General features: G+C 61.7%; 2 protein-coding genes across 5 annotated transcripts; both read right to left on the bottom strand.

Annotated features, from left to right (window-relative positions):
• Nucleotides 1-3,710: 3,710 nt before the first annotated feature.
• DECR2 (2,4-dienoyl-CoA reductase 2) lies at nt 3,711-12,002 on the bottom strand. Of its 4 annotated transcripts, none has more exons than XM_026065314.1 (9): nt 11,877-12,002; nt 11,607-11,675; nt 11,023-11,074; nt 9,022-9,157; nt 8,177-8,301; nt 7,434-7,527; nt 7,018-7,122; nt 6,202-6,419; nt 3,711-4,646 (listed from the first exon to the last, which is right to left on the bottom strand). In XM_026065314.1, exons 1-8 carry the CDS (start codon nt 11,969-11,971, stop codon nt 6,202-6,204), a joined length of 894 nt encoding a protein of 297 aa, XP_025921099.1. In that variant the 5' UTR covers nt 11,972-12,002; the 3' UTR covers nt 3,711-4,646. The 4 variants fall into 4 exon arrangements, with proteins under 4 accessions (XP_025921099.1, XP_025921098.1, XP_025921097.1 ...); XM_026065313.1 differs by having other exon boundaries at nt 6,231-6,419; XM_026065311.1 differs by lacking the exon at nt 3,711-4,646 and adding an exon at nt 4,665-5,540 and having other exon boundaries at nt 6,231-6,419.
• Nucleotides 12,003-12,773: 771 nt separating this feature from the next.
• Nucleotides 12,774-16,427, bottom strand: NME4 (NME/NM23 nucleoside diphosphate kinase 4). The gene is made up of 5 exons (XM_026065300.1): nt 16,334-16,427; nt 13,692-13,822; nt 13,384-13,485; nt 13,029-13,141; nt 12,774-12,894 (listed from the first exon to the last, which is right to left on the bottom strand). The coding sequence occupies exons 1-5, from the start codon at nt 16,425-16,427 to the stop codon at nt 12,774-12,776; spliced, it is 561 nt and encodes a 186-aa protein (XP_025921085.1).

Raw genomic sequence — 16,427 nt, 5'->3', positions numbered from 1 at the left:
TGCATCCCCCCGGCCCCTCCCCATGGCCCCTGCATCCCACCAACCTCCCCATGGCCCCTGCATCCCGCCAGTCTCACTGTGCACAGAGCTCTGAGCACCCCAGCAGCCTCCCCATGCCCCATCCATCCTACCGGCCTCACCGTGCACCAGGCACCGTGCACCCCATCGGCCTCCCCACATGCCACCAGGCTGTCCGTGCACGGCACAGCTGTCCACCCACTGCTCCCAGCACTCCGCTGCCCAGAGCCAGGCGGCAGCGTGCCCTGGGCAGCGCTCCCAGCCTGGCTGGGGTCACCGCAGCGGCACCAGCATTGTCCCTGGCACGCTGCCTGGCCAGGCCCCTTGCTCATGCCCACCTCCCCCAGCATGGGCACTTCCCAGGTGCTGGCCAGAGTTACGGACCACCCTAATCCCTTAACACCCAACCCTGGGAGCCAGAGCAGCCTCTTGCCGGCCTTGCATAGCCTGGGGGGGGGGGGCCTGCAGTGATGCACGTGTGTGCTGCTGCTGTCGCAGCCCCCAAACCACGCCAGTGTCAGCCACTCGTGCTGCAGGGGAAAGAGGCGCAGGGAGGGCGCCGGAGGCTGGTGGAGGGCTCACGCACCTTCCTCGCCTTGCCCTGCTCCCCCTACCACGTTCTCCAGCCTAAATCTTCCCTGCCACCCCGTTATTCGCAGTGGAGGGGGCTGGCTGTGGCCCTACCAAAGGAAAACTGCCGTCAGGAGCACGAGCTGCTTGCGGCAGCGGCTGCTGCCTCCCCGGCGCCGCCTGCCAGAAGCGCCGCCTGCCCGGGGAGCCACAGCGGGACCTCTGCAAGGCAGCAAATTCCCTCCATGCTGCAAATAAGCGGAGCGGTTTTGAGACGGCAAGGTGCAAGCGAAAGCAGAGGTTTCCTGCCTGCGCTCACCGTGACCAAGGCCGGGCGAGGGGACGGCGGCCTCAGCGTGCTGCGTGACCGCGGCTGCCAGTCGCGGCAGGACCTGTTTCCTGCGACACATCAGCTGTGCTTTAGGTGCTCGGATTATTCGAATAAGCCCAGCTCCCTTCTCAGCCTCGGCTCTCGCTGGTCTTTAGCTAGTCTGTAGGGACAGATGTGCTCGTGGCTGCAGGGAGAAGCGAGATCTGCGCCTTAAAGAAAATGGAACAACTGGCTGAAACGGCAATTTGAGGGTGACTCATCCAACCTCTTTAACTGCAGGCTCTTGCTCGGGAAGCAGGGGCTGAAGCCACCGCTCACACACGTCCGCGTGCCCACCATGCTCCCTCGCCCCATTTGCACCCGGTGGTCGCGGGCAGCCGCTCAGCTGGGCCCAGCTGGTCCTGAGCACCAGCCTCCTCTGCAGCTCTTTTTCTCAGCGCTCTGCAAAAAAGCAGCTTCTCCTTGACAAGCTCAGGGGCTCGCCAGGTCTCAGCTCCTCCCGGCTCACCGGTCTTGGGATAGCGCAGGATCTGGCTCCTGGCAATGGGTCACGGGCTGCAGCCCAGCCTCGTCAACCCCCCGCAGCAGGAGCAGGTGCCCCCCAGCCCAGGTGAGCGACCCGGCCTGCGGAGCAGCCGCCAGGAAAGCCCGAAGCAGCAGAACCAGCCAGAAAGCCACCCAAAGCCCCAAGGGGACGAAAGCAAGAGCATTTGCGGAGGTGTCGGAGGTGAGGAGCTGGCAGCTGGAGACGCGAGGGCCTGCGACGGCACTGCCGCCCCCGCGCGTGGCTCGCCTGGGAGAAGCACGAGCATTTCGGCAATGCAAAGCGCCAGCCAGAGCAGGGCACCTCCCTGTGCCTCTCCTTGATGCAGGCAGCACTCGTCCCCCCCTGGCCCAGGGCAGCCCCCGGCAGCCACGGGCCAGCTGCCACCGGTGTCACGGCCCTGGGGACGAGGCCACTTCAGGGACGCGTGGCACAAGCACCCGGCCCGCAGCAAGGCTCTCCGTAGCTCGCAGGGCAGGACGGAGAGCGCCCGGTGCAGGAGCCAGGCTCGCGAGAGGGGACGTTTCTAACGTGAGGCTCAGTGTGAAGGCAGCATTTGGGAACTATCCCGCCGTGTGCCCTCGGGAGGACGGAGGAGGAGGAGGGAATTTACCTCTTCTCATCCCCTAACCACGCTGGATCCCCTTCAATCGAAGCTGGTTCGCCGCTCAGCCAGCAGCGGGCGACACGGGCTGCTCTGCCGGCTGCGGCCTCGCCAGCCGCCCAGGCTGTGCCACGTGGGAGAGTACCCACGGCTGCCGGCCAGGGCGCCCGGCCCGACGTGGCACGTCCCGGGCCTCTCCTCCGGCACCTTTCCTCCGCGCCTCCCTCCCCGCTGCACGTGCCCCGGGCCTCTCCTCCGGCACCTTTCCTCCGCGCCTCCCTCCCCACTGCGCCGGCGCAGGGGAACCTGGCACCGTGGCCCGGGCGAACGGCGGCACGGGGCCCGTCCGGTGTCCGGCGCTCAGCGTACATCGCCCGACCGTAGCCCGGAGGCAGCATCCAAGCCGCAAGACCGTGGGGGCCTCCGCTCTGCCTCCAGCTCTCTGCGCTACCCCAGCCCCACAGTGGCACATCGCCGCCGGTGCCCACCGAAGCCCCTCAGCGTCACTGTCCCCGCACACGCACCGAGGGGCTGCCGCGGGGCTGCCTAAAGCAAAGCCTCCAACAGCCACGCAGGGACAGACAGCCCCAGGCTCACTGGGTCACGGTTGAACAAGACACAGCCAAATACGTTTACCCTGTGAGAACAAGGGGTGCGGGCCAGAGAGAACAGACCATGCCTGAGGGGCTAGGACCAAAAAGCATCACACAATACCTTCTCCAAGAGAAAATACTCGTCCAAAATTACCTGGGAAGAGCAAAGCCAGAGGCTATGGCCAGAGGCTGAAGCCAGCTGCACTCCAAGTCAGGATTAGGCCAACTCCTCATTGTCAGGACATTGAAGTGTAGGACAGGACATGGGGGGGGGACGGTGCAGTGAGGTTGGGTGACCTCCTGGAAGATATATCTTGGCCAAAAGTCCACACACCCACTCTGGGATCACAGCTGCGCTGGGACCCCAGGCCTGGCTGGGAGACAGCCCACAGCGCTTCCTACAGCCACAAGAAACAGCACCCCCCTTCCTCAGCGCACCTGCACCTGGGGCAGGAGGTGGCAGGCTGGTTCGGTACATTGCCAGTGTGAATCCTGGGACAGCTGAGGCCTGGAGCTCAGTCCAAACAGATCCCTGCCCCTCTGAAGGAGCTGGGGTGTGTCTCCCACGTGGAGTCCTTCAGCACCTCTGCCAAGGGACCCGACCCAACAGCTGCCTGCAACTGTCTGCCCAGAGAGCTGGGCTGGGGCTGAGGCAACAGTAGGTCCATGCACAGCACCACCCTAGGGTGCTGGGGCCAAGGAGCCTCCAAGGACTGAGGTGACACAGAGCATTGCTAGTAGGAGTAGCGGTTTTCCATCCTCCCTCAGGGCTTGTTTTGGACTTTCAGTGTCAGTCAGCACCCCAGGGTGCCCCACATCGGGCTGTTTGCTTTGCTCATACAGCAGTAAGCTGGCATAGCAGCCATGGTGAAAAGGATGCTCCGACCTAAGATGTGGCTTGGCCTTTTAACCCTCTTGCTGTTGACGCTGCAGCACCACAAGTGAAAAAGAGAGACAAGCAACCCTTTCCAAGCTCACAGCAATTGAAGGCTGAACAACGGTTGCAGGACCAACCCCCTAAGCAGATGAACAGATGAGAAATGTCACAGCTGAGAGTGGAAGTTCTTTATTCACAGCCTGGAGGAAGGAGCAAAACTTGTCAAGGCTACAATCAAGTAGGAAATGCAACTTTCTAAAGCAGACTTCATAGAATTCGAGAGAAGCTTAAAAATCATCATCAGCAGCAGGACACTGAATACTGCAGAGCGGAGCCACGAGCACACAATGAGTGTGTGCTCCACGAGGCTCCAGCACAGGAAACAAGTTTGCTTCCAGCAGCCCAATGCAGAACTGCTGTGGCCCCCTGCAGCTTGTCAGCTCAGTGGCCGAATCAGAAAGGCCTGAATTTCAGCTAGAGCTCAGTGTGCCCTTGATTTACCCTCATCTGTAGCGCCTGTATTAAGAAAGGAGACCGCATGAGACTAGCGTGACAGACAGGTCAGGGCGGACAGCAAGCCGGACATCTCAGGCTCTCAATAGATAGAGCTACAGTCCGCACAGCGGTACAGAGCACGCTCTGGGTGGCTTTGGCCTGCACACACCATCACTCTTCCTGGGATAACGGCCATCCCAGCTGCATCTGTGCCAGCCTCAAGAGATCCTGGGGGAGCACTGCCTGAGAGTCTGGAAAGGCCAGGAGAACAACTCGAAGGGGATACAAACTGGACAGTGAGTGTCACAGCCTGCACACCCCTCTCTATCCTTGCAGTCTCAGCCGTGTCAGCTCAGAAGAAAACAATGGCACAGAACTGGGGTAGGCTTGCTCCCCACCAGCATCCTTGGTGCTCCCTCCCGCAGGCGGACGCAGGATCGGCAGCGTCACCATCACCAGCTGCTTGTCAGACAGAGGTAGCAGCTATCAGCTCCAGCTCTAGGCAACGTGACCCCAAGATGTCCCAGAGCAGCAGTGTTCGGTTACGTTCCTGTCCATCAGTCAATCCCAGGCTGTCCCTCATTGATTCGTGGTTGCTCCTGCAGCCCAGACATCTGCAAGACAGCAGGGAGGTCGGTACGCACAGTCCTGGCCAGGCCTGCCCTGCCCCAAGGAGCCTGCCAAGCCAGAGAACTAGGGAGGGGAGAGAGGGGGTGAAAGGAGCCCTCCTCTCCAAAAAAGCACAAGGCCTAGCAACCAAGTGCCAGCTCCCCTCCCACCTCCGCAGGGGTATGGGGCCCAAACAAATTCTGCATGCAATTCAACCACAACGCAGCATATGCTGCAGTAATTCAGGCAAGGAGGAAAGGGGAGGCAAAAACTGTCAGATGTCCTGGACCCAGTCTGGCTGATAGGGGCGCAGAAGGGCACCGCATCACTTCCAGAGGCGCTCAGAGGTGTCCACACAAGTATCCTCCAGCAGAAATGGCAAGAGATACTATGCCAAGCACAGGCTCAGAGGCAAAACCCAGCAAGCTCTCCTGCCCTTCCCAAGTTATCCCTAGAGACTGTCGACCCCCATGCTTCCCATCTTGCCCACTGCTACAGCCAATACCACACCACCACCCAGCCCTTGCTTGGACATGAAGGATCTGGCTCAGCCTTCATCGAGCAGGTGCAGGAGCAGCAGGTACCAGCAGTCAGCAGGGCTGTGCACCAGTCCTCACACCGCAGTGCATGCGAGAAAGGCATGAGCTGGCTCCAAAGAGGGGGAACTGCCTTGTAAGCGCCATGAGGCAGGACACTGCCCAGGCAGTTGCTGGCATGTGTATCATCAACATGGGATGGGCTGAATGGGTCATGCACGGGGTTTGCAGGCAAAGACGGCCTCCTTCTTGACAGCTGAAGCTGCTCAGACACAATGCAGCAAATCCACAAGAACTCAGAGACGCTCCCCATGTTGGTCAGTGCCTGCTCTGGTGACAGCATGGTGGGTGACCCTGCTCCACCTTCCCAAAAGCAGAGGGAGGTTTGAGAACAAGCACTGCTGATTCAAGACCTGGACTGGCTGCCCTTGCCCAGAGACACTAACACCCAACCTATGCCCCTTCTCCCCCGGAGCTGTATATGTGCCACGCATCTGCCACGGGGCAGACCTGCTCCTGCCGGCACACCATGCTGCACCTCCTGGAGCCCTGGTGCTGCTGTGGTTTCTCTCATCTGTCCAGGCAGTGCAATGGTCTTCATTAACCCTTGGATGTACCCGTTTTGCCCACAATGGCACTAGGCAGGGGTCTCGCTACCTCCCAAAGGGTTCCTGGGATGCCTTCGCAGGGATCACAGCTGACCCCCCTGCTGCCCATCTTGCAACTCAGCCTAGGCCCCCTCGTGCAGATTCACTCGCTTGCACAGGGACTGGGCACAAGGGTGGGTGCTAAGACCCAGTCCCAGCCGCCCAGGATCCCAAAAGCTTGCTGTGACACACATGGCCTGCATGGCTGGCAGCCTGCAGGAGGGACAGAGCCTGGCACTGGTACAACAGGACCAGGCGCTTGGGCAAGAAGGTAGCGTGATACCCTTTGGTATGGCAGCCATGCCCTACACCGTGGGGCAATGGGCTTTCTGACACGAGCCCTGCTCTAATCCCACGGAGGGGGAAATGCACGTCACCTAGAGTTTAGCAGAGGATGAAGCAATACCCAGCAAGGCAGGGAAGTCGTTGGCAGAGGTCAGCCAGCTCCCACCATCCACAACCAGGGTGGTGCCCGTCACATAGGAGGAGAGGGGGCTCGCCAGGTACAGCACGCTGTGGGCTATCTCCGTCTTGTTCCCTGCACGGTGGAGCGGGATCATCTCAAAGTGCCTTGCCTTCTCGGCAAATTTCCCACCTAAACAGTGGAAGAAAAAGTATTGGCTAGGACCACGGGGCCATCTGCCCACCATCACAGCCTGCCAGACACTGCAACCTGTCAGCACCACTTGCGTGGACAAGTTGCTGAAAGCCACGGGGAACCTAGATGAGATGCTGGCACAGCCCTGGGAACAACCCAGAGAAAGTCTTGACAAAAGGGATTAAAAAAAAGGGGATGTCAAGCCCAGCAGTGGGACACGTGCTGGACACTGCAACGGTGAGTTCATGACATGATCTCATGGAGTTTTCCCAGCCTCTATGACTGAACAGGTGCTCTGCTGATGGACTTCCAAACCATCAGGCAGGGGAGCTGGTTACATCAGGGTATCACAGAGAGCAAAGAGCTGCCACTCGATAGAAAAATCAGCGCCCTGTGAGCTGAGGAGGTGGTTGCTCCCTGCTCTCCCAGAAAGTCATGCCAGCTGAGCCACATGACAACTGGGCCCAGCGGGAACAGCCCAGACTGCATCACATGCCCCATGAGCTGCCTGGCACTGGTGGTCTGCTATGGCCCCCCAGAAAGATGCCAGCAAGCCATTTCTGATGCAGAGCCAGAGAGTCTCAGGTTGCCTTACCCAGCCGTCGGTAGCCCTCAGTGCCCGTGATGGGGCCTGGTGCCAGGCTGTTCACTCGGATATTGTTGGGTCCCCACTCCACAGCAAGGTGACGGGTCATAGCATCTGGGAAGGGGAAGAGATTGCAACAGGAATGAGAAACAGACCAAGACTATTGAACCAACTGTAGGGGAGCTCAAAAAGTAACAGGAGACTCTGGCCAAGAGCAAAGGACCCTGGAAAAAACAGCTTGGGGGGGGGGGGGGGGAAGAGAAGAGCCTCAACCGAATCCCAGGCACGTGCAGCACTGCACAGTAACCACTCTGATTCGTATTACCTCTCCTATGGACGTGTTCCCATCACGGTATTTGGGGAGAACAAGCTCCCTTACCAGCCTTACAAAGCTTCCAGAGCCCCAGCAAGGAGCGTTTAAGTACCTACAGCAGCCTTAGCAGCACCAGCGTGCACCTGGAGGGCCTGCCCTCGGTAGCTCAGAGTTGCCGTGATGTTAACAATGACCCCGCCATGGTCCTGGGGAAGGAAACAAGACACAGCGTTAGGCAGGGAACAACACCAGGGATCACACAGAAGAGCTTGCTGGGACAAGGGAACCGGGCTAAGAGGGAGAGTAACACATGGGCACAGCCACCTCCAAGTTGCTAACTCCCCGTGAGGGCAGCACTGCCCATCTGGCCTCACTGAGCCATGCTGGCCAACAGCCAGCTTCCAGAGAGGCAGGAGAAGCAGGGAACAAGCAAGGGCCAAGGAAAAGGAGAAGAGCTGGAAAAGCAGCAGGAGTTTACAGCTTCTTCCCAGGTAGCATTTCCCTTCCAGGAGCTCTGCCCAACACAGGCCAGGGCATGGAAAGGTGCCACAAAAGTCAAAGCCTTGGGACTAGGGACATGCAAGATTCAGAGTCCACAGCTCCCGCGCAACGGCTGCCATCCCAGAAAGGGAACGGACTGGATCCAAGCAGGGTTGGCTCCCAGGAGGTGGCACAGAGCCTGACAGCACAGCCCAGGGTAGCAGGGCTACTGTGCACCATGCTCCCAGAAGCAAGAGCTCTTCTGCCCTCTACATTTCACTGAATTTCTCAGGAGTGAGGTGTGGTTTGTTTGAGTTTAACTCCCTGCTTACCAGGAGCTCCTCCACTGAATCCTGTGGCTCAGGAGCCACTTACCCGGAAGCACTTCTCAAAGAGCACTTTGGAGGTGTTGAAGGTGCCGACAGTGTCGATATCCATTACTGTCTTGAAGGCGTTGAAGGAGAGGGCGCTGGCTGGGCACAGGAAGTTTCCTGCAGCACCTGAAGAACAAGCAGTCAGGGGGACAGTCAGCACAGGGTGGCAGAGGGATCAGGCAGGCTTGGGACACTCTGCAAGAGGGACAGTGAGCAAGTATGAATGTGCACACATATCCTACGCCTGGAGGTTACTGAACCAGAGCCACATCCTGATCAGAGAGGAGCTGAGGGGGCGCCACATGCTAGCAAAGGAGTGCTCTGCTCCCCGCAGCTCCTGCCAGAGGCTGCTTTGCTACTTTCCTCCCTTGCTTTGCAGTTAAGGTTTGAGTGGAGCGTGGCAGCTTGCTAAAGCTGTACCCACATGACTTCAGCCACTGGCACTTCTGGGGGACCCTCCTGCAGCTTATGAGCTGGGCTCCCTCTGCCCTCAGCTGGGGTAGCAGCACAAGGAGCCAAGCATGTGGAAACAGTCCTGATAATGGGGTAAAGCAGCCTAGCAGCAGCACAGCCGGTGCAGGACAGCAGGCTGCTGGTGCAGGGAGCGCAGGGATGATCCACACCGAGACAAGCAAGGATGGCCAAGCATTTAGAGCGAGTCTTTGCTTTCTGCGAGACCATTCTCTCTGCAAATCTCAGCAGCTCACACCATCAGCTGCCAAAGATGCTCACAGGCTAAAGGAGCGAAAGCCAGACACTAGCCAGAAAGAGCCCACCTGCATTGAAATGCCCTGCTCAGCAGTGAGTTTGTGGCAAGCCTTCCCCATCCCCACTCCAGCGACTCACCGTTTACAAGGATGTCAATCCGCTCAAACTCCTTCAGTGCCTCATCCACTGCTGCCACAATGGTTTGGGGCTGCCTGACATCTAGGGACAGAGGCAGGCATCGCTGGCCCGTGGCTGCCACCAGCTTTTTCGAGGCCTGGAAAAGAGAGAGGAGAGATTCTTTCTGGGACTCTCTCCTTCAGCAAGGGGGAGACTTGGACCTCATAACAGGCGAGCTACAATTCAGGCAGGAGCTGTGTCTCTGTTAGTGCACAGCGGATGCTGGCGTTGCCTGCACAAACACTTGTCACATCCCATCCTAGAAGCAGCTCCATTTTGTCAGCCAGCACAGCCTCTCTGTTTATAAAAATCCCCCTCTCTCACCTTGGGGAGGAGACAGACCTCCCCAAGCACAGCAAACTTCATCCTGGTGGCACTGGGGGAACTAAAGCCCTGGAGTGCCAGAGGAAGCTCCTGCCTGTTGCATCCAAACAAGCATCAGGCAAGAACTGAGGCCACAACTCACTAAACCCAGTTAACTCAACGGCTTGGCATTGCAACAGCACATCCCGAGCAAAATTTTTGCAGGGCAAGTACAAAGGTTGGACCCCAACATGGTATTTTGGCATGAATCCAGACACAGTTAACCTTCAGATGCAGCGATGCCAGGCCTCTGTCTCTACAGGCACCTATTTCAATAGGCAAAAGGGCAAATGCAACCAACTGTTATTGCGGGCTCTGCCTGCAAGACGAAGCAGGGCCAGCTCCGTGGCTCAACATCTCTGCCAGAAACCACCTCCGAGGCATTCGTTAAGAAACATGACTCTCCCAGGCAGCTTCAGCAAATTAAACATAGGGGACATGCAAACTCAATAGCAACCCACATAACCACACAATATCCAGTGACACTTCACATTCCTGCGCAGGCTCATATGGCTGTTCTGTGAGAAGTTTTGAGCCCCCGGTTACCACGCAAGTACACCCAGTGCCAAGAGCCTGGGAAACCAGTCCCTGCACTCAGGAGACCCCAGTGTCCCTGAGAACTGGAGGGCTGCTTAGTCTCGCTGCTAGTTTTCTGGGATATGAGCATGAGGGATGGCAAAATGACAGTACTAACCACCTCCAAGAGGCAACTGGTCATACCAATTCACTCCCCAGCTCTGATTTTGATCTTTTATATATTTCAGTGAACTCTGTACACATTACTGCAAAGTGTTCTCACAGCTGCTTTCAGTCTGAGACCACAGTACAAGCCCGTGGTGAGGAACAGAAACTTTGATCAGCCAAACACCAGCTCAGGATCAGACACACAAGGTGGGTGTTTGTCCCACCCAGCTGCACACAGGGCAGCTGCAATCTAATACAGCTTTTTCAGTGTCTGCTTTCTAGGCCTGCATCTTACACTCCTCAAAACACAAAAATAATTGAGATTTTGAGGATCAAGATACCCCTGTTAACCCCTTGGCCCAGGAGGATTTGCCCCTAATCTAGGCCAAGATTCAAGTTCAACCTGAGATTGCCATTTCCCTACTGACAGATCTTCAGAGTTCACCTCTTGGCATCTCATTTTCCTCGTCAACCAAAAGGCAATGCAATACCAGGCTCCTGTGAACAACTATGGATAGAAATGCTCTGTCAGAGCAACAGACCTGCTGCATGAGGCTTTCAGAGGCCTGTTCTGTTCTGTCAAGCCACAAATAACAGAGAGTCCCAAGGCTGGGGTGGTGGTGGTAGTGATTTCAGTGATTAACTGAGCTCTACCATGAGGTGTCCTAGGTGAAATCCTACACTAATCCCTCTCCCATCCTGCGCACCTCATGCAGTTCTCTGCTGGTGCTGAGCTGTTCAGAGGTGAGTGCTTCCTTCAGGTAGGGAGAAGATGAGACAGCACTAGGAAGCCATTTCACATGACATGCCAATCCCAAGGCTCTCATCTCCATCTCTAGCAGAGGGCAGGAAGACTTCCAGGAGCTCAAAAATCTCCATACTGCCTGCCGATCCCACTGGAGTCCATGGACTTACCTCCAACACTCGCTGCAGGCTCCGGCTTGCAATGATGGTCTGGCAGCCATGCCTGCAAAGGGCCAAGGGAGAATGACCACACATGGCTGACTCCTTATAGTCACTTCAGACCCCCGAAGATCACCAAAATCTCAGTCCACGAGTCACGGGAGCTGCAGCAACGCCACTGGAATGAACATCACTCCTCCAGGCCAGATATGACTGCAGTGCCCAGGACTCAAGAAGGGGCAGATTAACAAGGCGCTGGAGTCCCGTCCCAGCCTTGTGACAGAGCAGCAATGCCTGAGGCCTGCCCCCACCTCCCACCCCACCTCAACCTACCAGAGCCTGGGGCAGACTAGGCTGCCCGTGTCTCCTGCCCATACCCCCCCCCCAGCTTCCCCCCGCTGCAGGTCCGCCTCGTCCCCCCCTGCTCCGGCAGGGAGGAGGCCTTGCTACCGCAGCCGTTGCGGAGGAAGGGAGCCCTTCATCGCCTTTCTCAGCGCGCGCTGGGGTCAGCTCTGCCACGGGCACCCGAGGAGGCAGAGCAGGAGGTTTCCCTGCGGGCTCTCCAGCGCCGCGCGCCGCCCCCAGCGCAAACGAACCTCATGAAAATCTCCGCGATGCGGAACCCGATGCCGGAGCCGCCGCCGGTGATGAACGCCGCTTTGCCGCTGCGGGGGGAAAGCAGAGCTGCTCAGAGGCGAACGCCAGGCGGAGCCGCCCCCAGCCACGGAGGGGTGCAAGACCCGGCCCGCCCGGAGGAGAGGGGACCCGGGCACCGGCGCTTAACCCCACGGAGGCCGCCAACGGCCGAAGCGGCTGCCCGCCCGCTCCAGCTGCGCCGCGCACGCCGGGCCGGGCCGGGCACTCACGCCAGGATGTCGGGGCTGAAGAGGTGGCGGTACTCGCGGAGGCAGTCGTCCGTGTCGACGTCCGGCGGCGGCTGGCAGGCGCCGGCCTGCGACATGGCGGCGCGGCTGCGGTCGACCCCTGCCCTGCCCGACCCGCACGGCCCGGCACCGCGCAGAGCGCGCCGGGAGGCCCCGCCCCCGCGGCCTGCCGGGACATGTAGTCCACCGCCCGCCCACCGCAGGGCATGCCGGGAGCGGTGGTCCCCCGGCCCGCTGCAGAGCATCCCGGAGGGGCGCGTCCTGCCGCTTCCCTGTCTCCCGCGCGGAGGGAGCCGCGGCGCATGCGCCGGCGTGCGGCGGCGTTGCCTGGCAACCGCGCAGGGCCGCGAGCAGTGTCCCACAGTGCCCCCCAGCGTCATCCCAGCGTCATCGCGGTGTCCCCACCGCCCCCAGCGCCATCCCGGTGTCCCCACCGCCCCCCAGCGTCATCCCAGCGTCATCGCCGTGTCCCCACTGCCCCCAGCACCATCCCAGTGTCCCCACTGCCCCCCCGGTGTCCTTCCAGGGTCATCCCAGTGTCCCCAGTACCCCAGCGCCATCCCAGTGTCCCCACCGCCCCCCAGCATCATCCCAGCGTCATCCCAGTGTCCTCAATGTCTTCCCAGTGTTCCCAGTATCCCCAGTGACATCCCAGTGCACCGCAGAGACATTGCAGAGCCCCCTGTGCCCCAAAGGAAGCTCCCGCAGGCTCCAGCAGCCCCTCTGGGCTGCCCCTACCCTGCCCCACAGCCCCCGCCCCATGGCCCCCACCCCACGGCCCCCGCCCCTGCCCGGGGACGGAGGGATGGAGACTGGAGTCAGGCCCGGAGGAGCCGGTTTAATGGGGGCGCAGCGCAGTGGGACGGCGTGGCGGCCACGCTAGGGCCCGTAGGTGTAGTCCCGGTCGCTGCACTCCCAGGCCACCAGCTCGTCGCTGTGAAACCAGAAGCCGATCTCCTTGTGGGCCATCTCCACCGAGTCGCTGGCGTGAACCACGTTCCTGCGCAGCGGCAACAGCGGCAGTGGGCACGGGGCGGGCAGCCTCGCTGCTGTGTCCCCCAGCCCACTGTGTCCCCCACCCTGTCGTGTCCCCCAGCCCGCCATGCCGCACCACGCCGCTTCGCCCGCCCCTACCTGCTCACGTGCATGCTGAAGTCGCCCCGGATTGTCCCTGGCTTGGCCTCGGCCGAGTTGGTGTCCCCCACCATGGCGCGGGTGGACCTCACCACGTTGTAGCCTTCCCAGACCTGCGGGCCACCGGCCGTGTGAGGCTGGAAACATCCCGCTGGCACCAAGCGGAGCCCAAGCGGGGTCACGGGTGCCCGGAGCTGCCCGACGCTGGTGGCAGGAGGCCCGGCAGCCCGGTGGCGTCACCGGCAGCGCGCGGCGGCCGCTTCGCCCCAGCACGGAGCCGGTGGCTCCCGCCCAGCCCGACCTGGGTCTGGGTCCTGTGTGGGTTCCCGGACGCATGGAGGCCCCCCGGGCTCACCATGGCCACCAGCGGGCCCGACGTCATGTAGGCGAGCAGCGAGGGGTAGAAGGGCTTCTGGCGCAGCTGGTGGTAGTGCTTGTCCAGGATGCCATGGTTGGCCTGGAGGCAAGGGACAGGTGAGGGCCAGATGGGGCACCCTCCTCCCGCCGACACCCGCCTCCTCGCCCAGGCTTTGGGGCAAAAGGTGACCCCAGTCCAGGCACAGAGTGAGAGGAGGCCCCGGGCGTCTGCGGGGCAGCTCCTTGGGGAGCACAGCAGATACGGCAGGGTCCCGGGGCCACAGCAGCTCCATGGGGAGGAGGTACCTGGAGCAGCTTCATGCCCACCAGCTTGAACCCGCGCCTCTCGAAGCGCTTGATGACGTCCCCAACCAGCCGCCGCTGCACGGCGTCAGGCTTCACCAGCACCAGCGTCTTCTCCTGCAGCTCGGCGGTGTCTGCGGCAGGGAGGGACGGCAGGTCMCGGCCAGCCCGGGGCCAAGGCCGCAGGGCTGCACGTTGCCTCCTCCTACACCTGGAAGCGGACACCTGGTGCGGGTGGCAAGGGCCGGGCAGCCCCAGGGCACCGGGGGTTGTTGCTTGGTCCCAGCAAAGCTGGAGGGGGACGGTGCCCCTTACAGGGACGGCTGGCCCAGTTTCTGCAATGGGGGGTTCGGCACTCTGGAGGATCCTGGGGTGCTTGGGCTAAATGTGAAGGCTAGAGGGGCTTGTGGGGGCAGCAAATGGTCCTCAGTGCCAGGCGCTGTACGAAAGGGAAGGCTCACAGGCTGCCGTCGGCGCTGAGTGATGCGAGGCCGTCCCCGGGGGCACAGCTGTCCCCCGCCACCGCGCGGTGATCCCATGGAGGAGGGAGCCATGGCACGGGGTGCCAAGCCGTCCGCCAGGGTGCCCCCGGCCCCCTGCGAGACCGCCCCGTGCGGCGGCGGGAGGCAGGTGGTGGGAAGGCCATGGGTGCATCCTCCCCCCTGCCCCGGGGCAAGCTGCTCCTCTTGCCGTGTCCTGCAGACCCAGCCCGCGGGCCCGGGGTGACGCCGGGGCTGTGTCGCTAACCGGACTGTGCACCGCAGACCCGTTGGCGTCTCCCGGCTCAGCCCCCGCCGCGGCTGGGAGCTTGCCACAGGCCAAGGACACCTGGAGAGTTGCAGCACCAAACCTCTTGTGCAGGGACAAGTCGCCTCCTCCACCCCCTGGGCCCTCTGCGGCGGGTGGGTGCTGGGCCGCTTTGGCTTGGTCGCTTGGTTGGGCCTCCGGCACCGCGCTGGGGGCAGGACGGGGGCAGTCTGGCTCTTGCAGACCCTGAAGCCCAGCCGTGCTGCTGCAGCCGCCATGGGGAGGGACATGCGCGGGGCCCGGCAGGATGTCCCAGGTTCCCCGGGGACGTCGGGGCTGGCTGGCCCACGAGCGTCAAAGCTGGGCCCCAGCCAGCATCCGGGGCGGGGGCACGTGGCCCTGGGCTGTGCTAGTGGGGTGGACTCAGCACCACAAATCCAGCCAGGCCCAAGGGACACGCTGCAGGCGGATGACATAAGGGAGCGGCGAGTGCTCGGGAATGCTGGAAGGATGTGTCCGCAGCAGGAAAACAGCCCCTTTGAACCCAAACTGGGACAAGAGCGCTCCGGTTCCAGCAAACCACGTACCCAGCTGTGCTGTCCCGGCAGCGGGGAGTCCTGTCCCACCACGCCTGCCAGCCCTATTTGCCGTTCCCCCCCGTCCAGGGCCAGGGCCCTGGGGAGATGCTGGGCTCCATGAATAGCTCCCACCTGCCTGAAGGGAACCCAGGTCCTGGTCCCAACCACAGCGCCAAGCGGCTCCCGAATCTCAGCACTTTGTTGGTGGAAACCAACCCCCCAAGCTACAGGCCAGCAGGTTTCCCCTGCCTCAGTGGTGCTCCAGGCCCCAAGGTGGCCCCGAGCCCCCACGACCGGACCTGCTCTCCACCCTGGGGACAGCAGGGTCCAGCATCTCCATCACGCCTGGCCCCAGCCAGACCAACACCTCCATCACCCCCCGCTCCAGGCCCTCAGCCCCCATCCATGCACCCTGCAGCAAGACACAGGAGAGCAGAGCTGGCAGGAGGGGACAGGAGCCAGGTAGCAGCCGAGGGAGGGAGGCAGAGGCTCCCCAGAGGTGCAGCGCATGCGGGGACTGCCCTGGCCATCAGAGGGGCAGCAGGGGACAGAGCAAGAGAGAAAGAAAGAGAGAGGTTATTTCAAGCAAGAGTGTTTTACTGTTAGTCTCAGGTTACTGATGTGATTCCCACCCCTCAGCTGCAATGCCAGGTGTCTGACCCCAAAATTGGGCACTGGAAGGGGCAGAGCAGTGAGAAGAGCTTCTGCCTACAGAGGCAGGACTGGCTCTGGCCAGTGCTGCCCTGCTGCATCCCGGCCCCGGGAATCGAGCCCCTTTGGACCCGCAGGGTGGTGCAAGGCGAGTCACCAGCCCCAGCGCTTTGCCCCATCCCGGCACACGGGGGACGCAGGAGACCCTGGGCAGTGTCCCCCATGAAGTGCCCTGTGAGCCACATACCCTGCCCGCACGGTGCCCCCAGCCCAGGGCCGGGGAGGGCTTGTGTGGGGCTGCTGGGTGCCCAGGACAGTTGGCACCATGCGGGGCAGGACAGGGGACAGCGAGCACTGCTGGGGGCAGGATGAGGGACGCGGGGACCACTCAAGGGGGACAGGGACAGTGGCACCGCTCAGGAAGAGGATGGGGACAGCAGGCACCAGTTGGAGAGGACGGGGACAGTGGGCACCGGTTGGGGAGGACGGGGACAGCGGGCACCGGTTGGGGAGGAAGGGGACAGCGGGCACCGGTTGGAGAGGATCGGGACAGCAGGGACCGCTCGGGGAGAGGATGAGGACAGCAGGCACCGGTCGGGGAGAGGACGGGGACAGGGGACACCGCTCGGGCAGGATAGGGACAGCGGCAGCGCTGGGGCCGGGTCTCACCGGAGCCGTGGCGGCGGGGCGGCCCGGGGGGGCGGCGCGGGCCCGGCTGCCCCCGCAGCAGGCTCCGGGCCAGGCAGCGCCCCAGGGAGCCCAT

Source organism: Apteryx rowi, unplaced genomic scaffold (genome assembly GCF_003343035.1).
Source record: "Apteryx rowi isolate R43461 unplaced genomic scaffold, aptRow1 scaffold_225, whole genome shotgun sequence".
Classification (NCBI taxonomy): Eukaryota; Metazoa; Chordata; class Aves; order Apterygiformes; family Apterygidae; genus Apteryx; species Apteryx rowi.
Note: the sequence above shows the minus strand (reverse complement) of the source record. Positions and strands in the feature narration are given on the sequence as shown.

What these genes read in the sequence shown, in the direction of transcription:
- NME4 (XM_026065300.1), bottom strand. Translation starts at nt 16,427, where the DNA reads ATGGGCTCCCTGGGGCGCTGCCTGGCCCGGAGCCTGCTGCGGGGGCAG. An exon ending in GCCCCGCCGCCACGGCTCCG is followed by an intron (nt 13,823 to 16,333) that starts GTGAGACCCGGC and finishes TCCCTGCCGCAG; the next exon opens with ACACCGCCGAGCTGCAGGAG. An exon ending in TTCAGCATGCACGTGAGCAG is followed by an intron (nt 12,895 to 13,028) that starts GTAGGGGCGGGC and finishes GCCGCTGCGCAG; the next exon opens with GAACGTGGTTCACGCCAGCG.
- DECR2 (XM_026065311.1), bottom strand. Translation starts at nt 11,971, where the DNA reads ATGTCGCAGGCCGGCGCCTGCCAGCCGCCGCCGGACGTCGACACGGAC. An exon ending in TTCAGCCCCGACATCCTGGC is followed by an intron (nt 11,676 to 11,876) that starts GTGAGTGCCCGG and finishes TTCCCCCCGCAG; the next exon opens with CGGCAAAGCGGCGTTCATCA. An exon ending in TGAGGGCTACCGACGGCTGG is followed by an intron (nt 6,420 to 7,017) that starts GTAAGGCAACCT and finishes TCCACTGTTTAG; the next exon opens with GTGGGAAATTTGCCGAGAAG.